Source organism: Equus caballus, chromosome 23, assembly GCF_041296265.1.
Source record: "Equus caballus isolate H_3958 breed thoroughbred chromosome 23, TB-T2T, whole genome shotgun sequence".
In the NCBI taxonomy this organism is placed as follows: Eukaryota; Metazoa; Chordata; class Mammalia; order Perissodactyla; family Equidae; genus Equus; species Equus caballus.
In genome coordinates this window covers 63,807,647-63,820,577 of record NC_091706.1, presented here as the reverse complement: position 1 = coordinate 63,820,577, position 12,931 = coordinate 63,807,647, and the positions used below count along the sequence as shown (strand labels likewise).

At 50.1% G+C, this 12,931-nt stretch overlaps 1 protein-coding gene across 1 annotated transcript; it reads left to right on the top strand.

The window, feature by feature from the left end:
- Positions 1-1,222, top strand: LOC100063059 (C-C motif chemokine 21). The gene is made up of 4 exons (XM_001497228.5): positions 1-222; positions 323-443; positions 539-721; positions 800-1,222. Exons 1-4 carry the CDS (start codon positions 156-158, stop codon positions 822-824), a joined length of 396 nt encoding a protein of 131 aa, XP_001497278.2. The 5' UTR covers positions 1-155; the 3' UTR covers positions 825-1,222.
- Positions 1,223-12,931: the final 11,709 nt, after the last annotated feature.

Genomic DNA, 12,931 nt, shown 5'->3' with positions numbered 1-12,931 from the left:
ACTCTTGCCTGGACAGAGTGGCTGGGGATGGGGGAAGTGAAAGTGTCCGCCTGCATAAATAGGCAGCAGACCAGTCCCAGCCCACACACAGACCCCCAACTTGGAGCTGAACCTCTCCCACAGCTCGGGTCTCATCCTCACCCTCGACCACAGTCATGGCTCAGTCGCTGGCTCTGAGCCTCCTTGTCCTGGTCCTGGCCTTCTGCATCCCCTGGACCCAAGGTATCAAGGAGGGAGTTGCCTAGGACGGGGGCAAGGGGCTGGACAGGTCTGGGGGGAGCCTACAAGCAGCCCCTGGCTCACTCTGAATCCCACCCTGCAGGCAGTGACGGAGGGGCACAGGACTGTTGCCTCAGGTACAGCCAGAGGAAGATTCCCCTCAAGGCTGTCCGCAGCTACCGGAAGCAGGAGCCAAGCTTGGGCTGCACCATCCCGGCTGTCGTGTGAGTGGGCGCCAGGGGGTGGCTGCTGGCTGGCAGCTGAGTGGGGAGGGCACGGTGGGCAAGACTGGACAGGCTTGCTAATGCTTGACCCCCAGGTTCTCACCTCGGAAGCGCTCTCAGCCAGAGCTGTGTGCCGACCCTAAGGAGGCCTGGGTGCAGCAGCTGATGCAGCGTCTGGACAAGCCACCAGCCCGACAGAAACCAGTCCAGGACTGCAAGAAGGATAAGGGGGGCTCCAAGTCTGGCAAGAAGGGAAAGGGCACCAAAGGCTGTAAGAGGTGAGGAAGCTGAAAGGGTGGGGAGGGAAGAGACGGGAACCTCCACCAGCCCCTCACACCCCTCATCTGCTCTCCCAGGACTGAGACTCCGAAAGGACCATAGCCCAGTGCCCAGCCTGGAGCCCAGGAGCCCACACCACCTTACCAGGGCTTTGAGCCCCAATCCAAGGGGCAAGAAGCGGGCCGGAAGAAAGGAAGGACTCGGCCACAGAACAGCCAGCTGGTGCAGACCTCCCTCACCCCTTCTCCTGCACCACCCTCCCCTTCTGTATTCCCTGCCCTACCCTGCATGGCTGAGCGGCCCACACCGGGCCAGGCCCAGAGAGGCAGAGGAGGGAGAGTCTCCCAGGAAGTGTGAGAGGAGGCAGCAGGACTGTCCCCTCAGAGGAAAGGTCACCCAGGATACTGGACCTGACCCTGCTCCCCACTGCAACCCACCCCTTCCTTATAAATGCAATCTGTACCTTACTGAACAAAGAGCTGTTCCGGCCTCCTACCCGAGCATCTGTTCCTGTGTGTTTGTGTCCACGGGGGAGCCAGTGTCACTACAGCGTGGGGTCACACACTCTGGGGTCCCAGGCAAGAGCTCAGGCTGGCGAATTCTATGTTCTCAACTACCGCGAGAGTCTCCTTGCCTCCCAGGTGCCCACACCTGTGGGCGGTAGAAGGGAGGCTGAGGGGCAGGGTGGGACCTGGGCTGCTCCTGGTCTCTGAGAAATCCCTGCCACTGGGAAGACGGTGACCCAGAGCACACACCTCACTGCCCCACCTCCCCATGGCGCTGCAGCCCTCTGAGACCCTGTTGAGATCCTTTCCCTGACTATGTCCAGCATACCCTCCCTCCCAGCTCTACCAGGGACTGCCTCACCTTTGCTTGGGACCAACTGAATGTGAACCTCCAAGAGGGACCTCCTTGGGAGGGTCCCCAGGAGGGAGGCTGGAGCCCGGACCCGCCTGTAACACAGGCAAACACAAGTTCTACTGAAACCTTCCCCACGCAGAGTTCCAGCCCTGGGAGCCCTTCAGAGCCCCACCCCTCCCAAAGAGCCCAGAGGATTCCCTCCTGCCCCAGTGATCAAGATGATCAACGACCCCTGGAGCTCGGTCTGGCCTCTCCCCTTTGTTTAATGGGGCTGTGCTCTCTGTTCCTATCTGGCCTTCCTGACTCCCTCAGCTGCCTTCCAGTTGGGAAGCCTCCTCCCCTTCCTTTCTTTTCCCTTTCCCCCTGGCTGGGACCCAGGGAATTTTAGCCCCTTTAGTCTCTGGAGGCCAAGGAATAAATCTTGGTGGCAGGTATTTGGAACCCCAGAATTCAGATGCAAATCAGTCTCCTCTCCAAGAAGACTCCTGCCTGGCTCTCCCCCACCTCTTCAGCCTTAGAGCAGAGATCCTCCTAGTCCCGTCCCCCCCCCCCCCTTTGCTCCAGGCAGGGGTAGGGAGGACCATCAGATGGCACCAGGCCATGTGGGAAAGAACGAACAGATCTTGAGAGGGGGCAGGGAGCGGGAGGAGGCTGCCCCCACCTCTCCTCCCTGGGAGCCTGAGCCTGTCACAGCCCGGACCACTGATCATGAAGTCTTGAAATGTTTGCTGTCTGCTCCTCCTGAGGCCCGTGAACACAGGGCTCCTCCCCACCTATCCTCGTGCAGCAGGTGTGATCTCAGTCTACAAACTCAGGTGTGCAAGAATTCCTGTATCCTAAAATGGCCTTTCAGTGAACTCGATACCTACTCCAAGCCCCTGCGCTGGAGTGCTGGGGAGAAATTCAGCATCAGGCGCTCTTGGGATCCCATTTGCTGAGGGCTGTGCAAAGCTCACAGAAACCTCAAGGCACAGGGGAGACCTCCTACCTGCCCCCACACCATCCCGTCATTGGACAGCAGTCTCATCAACGCTGTGAACCCTGTGGTCCCAGCAGCTAGGACTCTCCAGGTCCTACACTCTCAAACTTAGCTCTGTGCCCCCTTTCAGACACGAGAATTCAGCTGGGAGACACTCTGGGCTTACATCTGGCCACCGGACACCTATCAGAGCCGTCTACTCAGTTCCTGCCATGGCTCCATCAGAGCCAGGGATCACAGCCCAGTGCCCACACTGGCTGGACCTGCACACCAATCCCTCCCCGGCTGTAAAGAACTCTCTCCAAACACTCCCCCTCTGCAACCCGTCCAGGGCAGAACCTCTTCCCAGGCTTGCTCTGGACTTTCACGAAAGCAGAGAGGCCTCTGACATTAGATGCCTCTCTCTCAGCCCTGCCAAAACCCTTGCCTGCTCTAAAGAGAAAGGACACACAGGCAGAACAAACGAAACTTCATGTTTCACTGAGCTATCCTGCCACACTTACAGGCCTGCTATTTGCCTCAAGCCCTGCCCTGAGTAGAGATGCAACAGAGTATTTATTCCATCAAGAATGAGGGGCCACTCTCCTTGCCTGCCTTCATCTTTGACAATGTCGTCGTGTTCTTCCTTCTCTCTGTAAGATGCATAATTTTTAAAAATATCAGGGGCTGGCCCCGTGGCCAAGTGGTTAAGTTCGCAGACTCCGCTACGGCGGCCCAGGGTTTCGCTGCTTCGGATCCTGGGCGCAGACAAGGCACCACTCATCAGGCCATGTTGAGGCAGCATCCCGCATGCCACAGCTGGAAGGACCCACAACTAGGATATACAACTATGTACTAGGGGGCTTTGGGAAGAAAAAAAAACAGAAAGAAAAAAAAAAAAAAGATTGGCAACAGTTGTTAGCTCAGGTGCCAATCTTAAAAAAATAAAAAATAATAAAAATATCAAATAATACATGCTCATGATTTTAAAAAAATATCAAAAGGCTTCTGCTGAACCACCATTTCCTACAACTTTTAACTGTTAAGTTACTTCTTCAAGGATTTAGTGCCACACGTCTAAATACTTTGTACATACCTCTGTTTCTTGATTTATCTATTTTGAATATTACCAATGGACTGCCTATTACATAAATATATATATATTTTTTTTGCTGAGGAAGATTAGCCCTGAGCTAACATCTGTGCCAATCTTCCGCCACTTTATATGTAGCCCGCTGCCACAGCATGGCTGACAAGTAGTGTAGGTCCGGGCCAAGGGTTTGGGGCCCGTGAACCCCAGCTTCTGAAGCTGAGCACACCAAACTTAACCACTATGCCACGGAGCTGGCCCTTGACTACCTATTATAAAAGGTGGAGATTTAGCTCTCTTACCAACCCTCCCTATCCTCTAAATCTACCACTATATTTAGATCACAATCATAATTTACATTGTTATGACCATGTAAATGTTGTTCACTGCAGAGCAAAGTAGCGTACGTACTTACTTGTCCTCATCACTCACCTTTTTGTTTTTCTTCAAAGTTCTAATTGTTCTTCCTTTTTTTAATACTTCTATCTTGCCATTATCATAGTCTCAATATTTTTCAAGTGCTTCACTATATTAGGATTAAAGATTTAATGTTTAAAATATATGTAATAGAAGAGAATATAGGTGAGTGTGTTAATAAGCTTGCGGTAGAAAAGAACTTCTTATACAAGACATAAAACCATAAGGGAAAAGATAGACACCATTAAATTCAAAGACAAGCAGGAGTTCAGGGTAAAGATGACAAATTAGAAACCTACGTTGAGTTTTACTCCTTCCTGAGCCCCAACTAAAACTACAGCAAATGTTTAGGTGTGTGTATGTGTGTAGAGGCATAAACCCAAAAGGACCCAAATAGGAGGGGAGATAAGTGTAACTTTCCAGAACACTGCTGCTTAGACAAGTAAATAATTCTGTAAAAATAGGTCTAAAGCATAAAACGAAATTATAAATTTGGAAGACTGCCAATGCCTTGCTAGCTCATAGAGAAAAATATTTCACTGAATACTAGTATGCCAGTGTTCAAGAGGAACACAATCAATCGCTTCTACTAGAAATGTAAAAGGAAAAGAAAAAAAGATTCTAAAGATCAATCATCCCCCAAACTTACAAAATTATCATCCCCTAAACATGAAAACTCATTGTAATGCTTGGAATCCTGAGTTTTCCTTTGACACTAAAGCATGTCATTGCTTTAAAACTGAGTCATCACTATCTTCTAACAGAAAGTCACCTTCAGGGCATCCAGAAAATTACTAATACCACATTTTAAAATTTGATCGCTATCTCTTCCATGAAATGACAACCCACACACTTATGAAATGGTGGGCCGGCTCCTTCTTATCAGTGTTGCCTCAGAATTGGACGCTTCCTGCTTCTCCTGGGCCACTCCCTCCTTGTGAATATTTTAAAGGCCCTTTGATACTAATGTAAAGGACTGACAGGGCTTCTAAGATCTCCCAGAATGACCGCTAACAGAAACATCTGAACAACCTCAGTCGTATGAACCTGAAACTACAGCCAACCTAAGCAACCAGATCTAACACTCTCCCACCCTATGATCCCTGGCTAGCCACCATTTCATTCTTCTCTCATCAATCCAGCCTTTAGAGGGACATGATCACCAATGACAGCTTCTTTCCTTTGACATCTTGCTTTTAAAAATTAAAAATGGGCAGTCTGGGGTACCCGCACAGCACCACTGACACACTCGGGTCTTCTGCTGCACTCCATGGCACAGCCAAGTCAGAAGGACTGATTACACTTCCTATATATGAAAGCTCAAAATTAATGTTTCCTAGCCTTCATCACTTCCCTGTGAAAATGCCTTCAGCTTCAGCTGGCCTCTTTCGTGATGTTCTTTTCCTTTCCCACATGCAGGTGTTATTTCTCCTTGTATTCTGGGGGAAAATGATGCTGTTTTACTAAAATCACCAATTCTTCCGTCTTTGGAATCAGTCCTGACCAATGAATTAGCATTTTTACAGATGCTGAAATTGCCAAGCCTCTTTTTCTAACGCCTATTTTTATAATTCTCGTGATGTCTACTCTACAAATGCCCTACAGACATCGTGTTAACTATGTCAAGAAGCTGAAAACTTCCTTTTCTTCAAGACATCCGTTTCTCAGTTGGTGGCAAACAAACCCCAGGGAAACTGCTGCCATGTTCATGAAGACCTTTGCTGTAGAGCCATGGATCTGCTAATAGTAAGTTTCAATCCAAAATTAAAGAACAGCGAGACTCCACTTCCTATCACCTGAGCAGCCCGCCCAGTTTCGGTTAGGAGCCCGCCCCCTCCCCACCTCGACCCGCGCGGTGGAACTCCACGCACCCGCGAGATCCGCGTTGCCCCGCTCCGCCACCAGGAGGCGGCATCGTCGCCGCGGTCCTCTGTCCGCCGAAGGCAAACTGCAGGCTTGCGGACTGAACATTCGGTTCTCATTTCCTTCATCTTTCTGGGATCAGTTTTAAAAATTCCTTTCATTATTCATCCTGGAATGTGTCTCATGCTAGGCCGGAGGTCTAGCATTTTCCTGTGTCCACTGATGAGCAGGACAAACTCCTTTTCCGCCCGCGTCCAGGTTGCAGCCCTTCATCCCCAGGCGCCGAGCATCCCGCCCGGTACAGTAGGCTCCCATGAGCCTCCGCTGAAGAAAGAAACCTTTTCTTAGAATTGGCGCCGTAACCGCAGGGTTAAGGGTTCAGTCGCTGCAGGCTACTGATGCCGTGAAGGCGGTGCCGGAGGTGATGGGACTTTCTTGGGCCTTCAAGGCAAACGTGAGGGCTTGTCCTCCACGTCGGACGCCCCGCACTCAGGACGAATGAGGGAGACTCGGGGTCGAGGGCGGAAATCAACACTCGCGGACCCACGGCCTTCGGCCGCCCAGCGTCTCGGCCGCCCGGCGAGTGCCCGCGGGTCCGGGGCTTGAGCGCGGGCGGTGGTGGGAGGGCCGCTCGCCCGGCCTGGGTCACGGCCGCCAGGCCCATCGGGCCCGTGCTGACCCCACGTCCCCGGGTGCGGGCCCCCCACAGTCCGAGTGTCCCCTCCGCACGACCGGCCTGGGGGCAGACCAAACCTTCGGCCTCGCGGTAGGCAGGGGCTTGGAGGGAAGGCACCAGAGGCCGGCCCAAACCGAGGGACTTTTAGCCCAATGCCCATCCCATCCTCTCAGAGGAGCCCGCCAGGTCCCGCACTCCGCCTGGCGAGGGCAGCCCCCGCCCGCCAGGGCGCCCCGCACCCTCCGCCACAGCCGCGCCCCACTCCAGAGCCCCCCTTCCCAGGCTGCGGCGCCCTCTGCAGGCCTGGAAGCGGGGGCGATCAGGCACACACAGACGTGCACGCACGGCCACATACACCACACACATACACACACACAGACACACCTTCCGGGCACGCGAGTCACGCACAGCCCCATGGACACAGCTGGGGATGCCCACATTCATCCATCCAACAAACACTTACTAAGCATCTAGTAGAGGTTCTCTCCCACAGTCTTTCACTCCCCTGTACTCCCATCTATACAGGGGATTTGGTTGACTCCCCAGGCCCAGCTGCTCCCTCCCCTGCCCAATGGCTGAGGTGCCCTCCTGGGGCATGGATCTGGTCAGACCAGGGAGCAGGAAGGCTGGGCCGGCTCCCTGGAGGAGGGTGGGGCTGGGCTGGGCTGAGCTGCCTGAGCTGGGAGGAGATTTGTCCCAGGCTCACGTTGAACTCTGGTGAATTAGGTGAAGCATGTAGCACACTGAGGCCTCTGTGTGTGTGTTCAGAAACTGTTTCAAAGCCACCTCCTTGGCCTCCAACACCCCACCCCCATTGGATCATCTAAACCAACGGCTGGGCAGTGGGGCTTTAAACCTTCCACCCATGGGCCTGTGTCCTTTCCCTTTTTGCCATGATGGTGGGACCATCATAACACCCTGACAGCCCCTCTTCCCTGATTCCGCTTCCTCTCCCTGATCTGTCAAGGTTGGGGACCTCCAGGACTTGGAACTTGGACCTCTTCTATCTACACTCACTCCCTTGGAGACCTCATCATCTTATGGCTTTAAATACCATCCATGGCTCCCAAATTTGTATCTTCAGCTAGAATCTCTCCCCTGAACTTCAGACTCACATGACCAACTATCCACTTAACATCTCCACTTACATGTCCAAAATGCAGCTTCATCTTGACAAATCAAAACAAGACTCCCGATCTTCCCACAAGCCCATTCCTCTGCAGCCGGTTCCACATCTTGGTAAAAATAACTCATCCATCGTCTTGCTCAAGCCAAAAATGTTGCAAGATTCTTGCCTCTTCTTTCTCTCACATCCTATGCTGAATCCCTCAGCAAAGCCCATTGGCTCTACCTTCAAAATATTTCCAGAATCTGACCACTTCTCACCAGCTCCCAGTAACAGATCGCGTCCTCCCTGGGTTATTGCAACAGCCCCTGACCCAGTCTCCCTGCTTCTACTCTTGCACCACTTTGCTCTAGTCTCTATCCAGCTGCCAGAAGGAGCCTTTAAAACAAATCAGATCACGTCAGGCCTCTGTTCAAACCCCTCCAGTGTTTCCCCATCTCACTCAGAGTAAAACATAAACCCTGCAGTGCCCCTCAAAGCCCTCCCTATCTGGGCCCTCTTATTGTCTGACTGTATCTCCTACCACTCCACTCTTTGCTCACTTCCCTCCCATGACGTGGGCCTCTTTTCTATTGCTCAAGCACACGCTTGCCTCAAAAACTGCACACTTGCTGTTTTCTTGACCTAGAACAGATTCCCCGGATCTCTGCATGACTCTCTCCCTCACCTTCTTCAGATCCGCTCCCTGCTCAAGCGTTATCAGTAACGGCTTCCCTGACCACCCTCCCCAACACTCTCTATCCCCCTGGCCTTCTTTATTTTTCCTCATAGCACTTAGTGCCATCTGACATTCTCTATGTTTTTCTTGTTTGCTTATTGTGTGTCTCCTTCATGAAAATAAAAAATTTGCAAGAGAAGGGATGTCTGTTATGTTTACCGCTGTATCCCAGGGCCAAGAACAGGGTCTGGAACATAGGAAGCCCTCAATAATATTTATTGAATGAATGTGGTACAAATCCCTTGTTTATTATTATTTCATGATTTCACTCTTTCCTGCTGGTTCTCAGGATCTTTCCCAACAGGCATTCCAGGAAGACAGTATTGAAATTTAATTGAAACCTCTATGCCGCCTCTGCACTATACTCTTGTATCATTTAGGATCTTGGCAGGAAACAAACGCCATGTCCAAAAATGTTTAAGGGAAAAGAATTTAGTGAGGGCACCACTTACAGAGGTGAGGGCAGGATTGTTGTAGGCAGCCACTGCACATGACTTAGTATAGCTCAGACTGTCTCTGCTTCCTGACAAAGTTGACATTAAACGTATGGCCTGAAATTGTGCCCACTCAGAGCACCTTCCTGTCGCCACTGTGTTACAGGGCCACCCCTGAATGTAAGCAACTATCTACCTCTGACGGATGCCAGCATACCTTAGAGACCCATCTGAAAATCTACACCAGGGGTATTCTCCCTCTGTTCATTGTTTGTACAGAACTTCTCCACGAAGGCACAAGTGTGATCAAAAGAAGCAGCAGGAAACAACACAAGTAGGAATCTGAGCCACCTGCCCATGCCATTACTCACGCCGTCTCAAATGTCTAAGGCCTGTTCTCATATGCACAATGTCCTTTTAACAATGGATGCTGCTGTGCACATCCAACTATGTGATTTGCCATAGATAACACTCTTAGGTCGCATTGTCACTGGGTGAACTATAGTCTGAGATTCAGACCAGGACGCTGTGGCAAATCAGGAGCTGCTTTTCAAACAAAAAATAATCGTTAGCAGAAGAGGCATGGCCCTACTCCAACACCCTACGGGTCTTTGCTCTAATTCTCCTATTGGAGCTCCTACAGCACCCTTCCTCAGATGCAGACTATGGGAATTTCATTCGATTTATGAGTCATTAGACTCAAGCAGCTTTCCCTGGAGCCCAGACCTGCTGCAGACCCCTTCCTTGCTCTGGGCCTCATTCAAAACTGTCAGCTTTATGCCATGTCCAGTAAAAATTTGGGGGCAGTACACCTAAATATGGTAAATGTTCCTCCAAAATCCAAACTGTCCCTTAAGCACTGTGCCTCTTTCTTCATGGTGAAGGTGCCACACCCGCCAGATCACTGTTGTTCAGCTGTTCCCTACCCTCAACAAGCCTAGAAATTCCACCTGAATTTTTGTAGGATTTCTTTCCCTCCCTCTAGCATACATGGGTCTTAGTAAGGCATTTAGGGTGATTGCTATTTCTTGCGTACCAGTAAGATATTATCAGTTTCAAGGACCAGTCTGATATTCTGTGCAATATGAAGATTATCTCATGATAATCAGAGCAGGTAAGCTGACATATCCCTGAGGGAAAACAGTAAAGGTGTATTGCTGTCATTCCAGTTGAAAAGGAACTGATTTCAAAGGTCTTTAATTGCCTGGTATAGAAAGAAGGCATGTGCTAGAGTATTGGCGGTAACATGCTGTCCCAAGGGCTGAGGCATCTTTTAAGTCTTTGAAGGTGCTCTAATCTTTGCAACTTCTCTAGCAACACAGCATTGCTTTAGGTTTACTATTGTAGGGGGAACGTGATGGGGCAGGCAGAGTTCAAAGGACTTCCACTTGGCCCTTCCTACCATAATTTTCCTCACTCCATGGTCAAGGAACCAGTGTGGAGATCTTGCTAATTACCAAGGATACCATCCTACATGCTGAAACTAGAGAAATAACCACTGGACAGGTCTTACAGACCCACCGTGAGATGGACCTGGACCAAGATCCTCTATCAGCTGACCTCCATAAACCCTCATCTGACTGGTGCACCACAACAGGGATTTGAGTCTCCAGGACTAATATTAACACAAGACAGTATCTAATAAGCCCCCAAAGGTCTGAGTATTTCCTCTTCCCCAGTCATAGTTACCCTGGCAAATGACAACAGCTCTCTCTGGAGAAGGTTTAGAGCAGTGATTCTCAAATTTTAGTATACATCAGAATCACCAGAAAGGCTTGTTAAAACACAGATTGCTGGGCCACTCCCAGAGTTTCTGATTCAAAGGATTTGGGGCAGAGCCCAAGAATTTGCATGTCTGACAATTTCCCAGGTGATGGTGATGCTGCTGGTCCAGGGACCACACTTGGAGAACTACTGACTAGGAGAAAAAATTGAAGACTCCACCTGTGAAGGACTCAGGCCTTCCCACCCCCCACCTGATAGAGGGGCTTCAGGTCTGAGGAACTGACTGAAGAAGAGGAATTGGGTCAAAGACTGTAAATCCAAATATAATTTGGATCAAGTTTCTCCCCACCAGGCCTAGAAATTTTCCACCTATATGGGTCAAGTAGCACATCAGGAAGCTGTCCATCTATTTCACTCCCAGGGACACTATGATCAATTAGCTACCACCACAGATCCATGTGGGCAAAGCACCTGGATTACCACTTGTCCCTGCAGCTTATATAGTAATTTCATTCACCTTACTGCTCATGGTTAGGTGCCAAAATCTGGCCTCTCACACTCAAAGATTCCATTATTCCCCTTGAAATAAGATTGCTCAGTCTCAAGAGGGCATCTCCCATTCTCCTCTCCCGCCTACTAAAGAAGCCACCACAGTCCTGTTCAAGGAAGCCAGTGTTCTCCCCTCCAATGCTTTTCTTATTCTCCTGGAGAAGGAAGTAACTTTCTGGGCCCTTAGAGATGTATAGTTAGTGGTTGCACATAATAGGTTCAATCCAACATTCCAATCTCTCTAACCTGTGTACTCCTTCCTCTACTTTGTACTCAGAGTATAGTCTGAGGACGAGTGGCATCAAGCATCACTTAGAAGTTTGTCAGAAATGCAACATCTCAGGCTTCACCTAAAACCTACTCAATCAGAATCTACAGTTTAACAAGATCCCGCGTGATTCATATGCACAGGAAGGTATGAGGAGCAATGTTCTACAATATGCCAGTGAGGTTCTAGCTTCTCAGCCTCATTGATCATAGGTCACAGTTGAGTCCAGCCTCCCAGTAACCAATCCAAACGACTATGAACACCACTCCCAGGTGCTCAAATCTCAGATGCTCAGCTAACACAACAATACTCAAATCCTGGATGAGGGCATCCATATCAAGAAATTTGCTGTCCCAGGTCCCCAGGATTCTTCCAGTACAGCGGACAAACTCCTGCAACTCCTTCAGCATATATGCTCTTGTTCTTGGAGTACATCTGGTACATTCCTGAGTAGGCGATGTTAGGACCAGACTCTCACTATAGGCCTGGAGACTAGGAGGGGTGGTCAGGATGGGTCCGGAAGAGAAAATGCATGCCCTTTTCCAGGGCAAAGTTATTAACAACATTTTTTAACGGAAGGGAAGGCTGGTCATTCACGGCGGGCAGGGGGAGGGGGAATGTTCTTCTCCCAACAAATAAGGAATCTTTCAAGGGGATTTGGAGGTTCAAAATTCTCAGCTTTGTTCATCTCTGCCCAACGTCCCCACCCCAAGTGTCACAGTACTACTCTCCCAGCAGTGCCCTTCTTCTAGCACAAGGGATATGGTACGGTTGTGCATTTACAAACTGGTTGCAACTCTACAATCCAGACAATCAGGTCCTGGGCTTGATCCTCAGTCATATCTACCGCGGGGTCACAGAAAGATTCCTTAAGAATTCCATAGAGGTTATCTGGATCTCCACCCATACCTTGAGTTAGAAGTTCACGGTATTCACCTTATCTTTTTCTTATGTAACTTTGCTAGCACAATCAGAAACAGGCAGCCCACCCAATGATGTATGTGATCACCATTGGAAATCACCATTTGTGGCCATAGCAATTAAGCGCCTCCCTCATTTGATCTGCTGATGTCCTTCCCTCCACCAACACTCCACCCTATGCCTCACTGGGGATAGTCTAGGTGACTGTGATGCTTCTGCAAGCTCCAGATGACTAGCATCCTCTTTCTGCAACAAGGAGATTATCCATAACTCATCAAATTACAAGCAACCCAATGCTAGGATCCTATTCTGGGAGTCTATTCCTGGGTACCACTTACTTCTGGTACCATTTACTGTATCAGTCAGGATCCTGGCAGGAAACAGATGGCACACTCAAAAAAGTTTAACCAGAAAGGTCTTAATAAAGGGGCTATTTCAGTGGTAGGGTCAGAATTAAGGAAACAACACGGGGCGATGAGGCACTCAGGGTTTAGCAATAGTGGGGAACCATTACCATACCAAGGCCTTAGGGGTGAGAGGAAGGAAGAGTGTTTCAAGAGCCTTAGAGATAGACCCACGGAGAGGAGGCAGCCCAAAAGGATC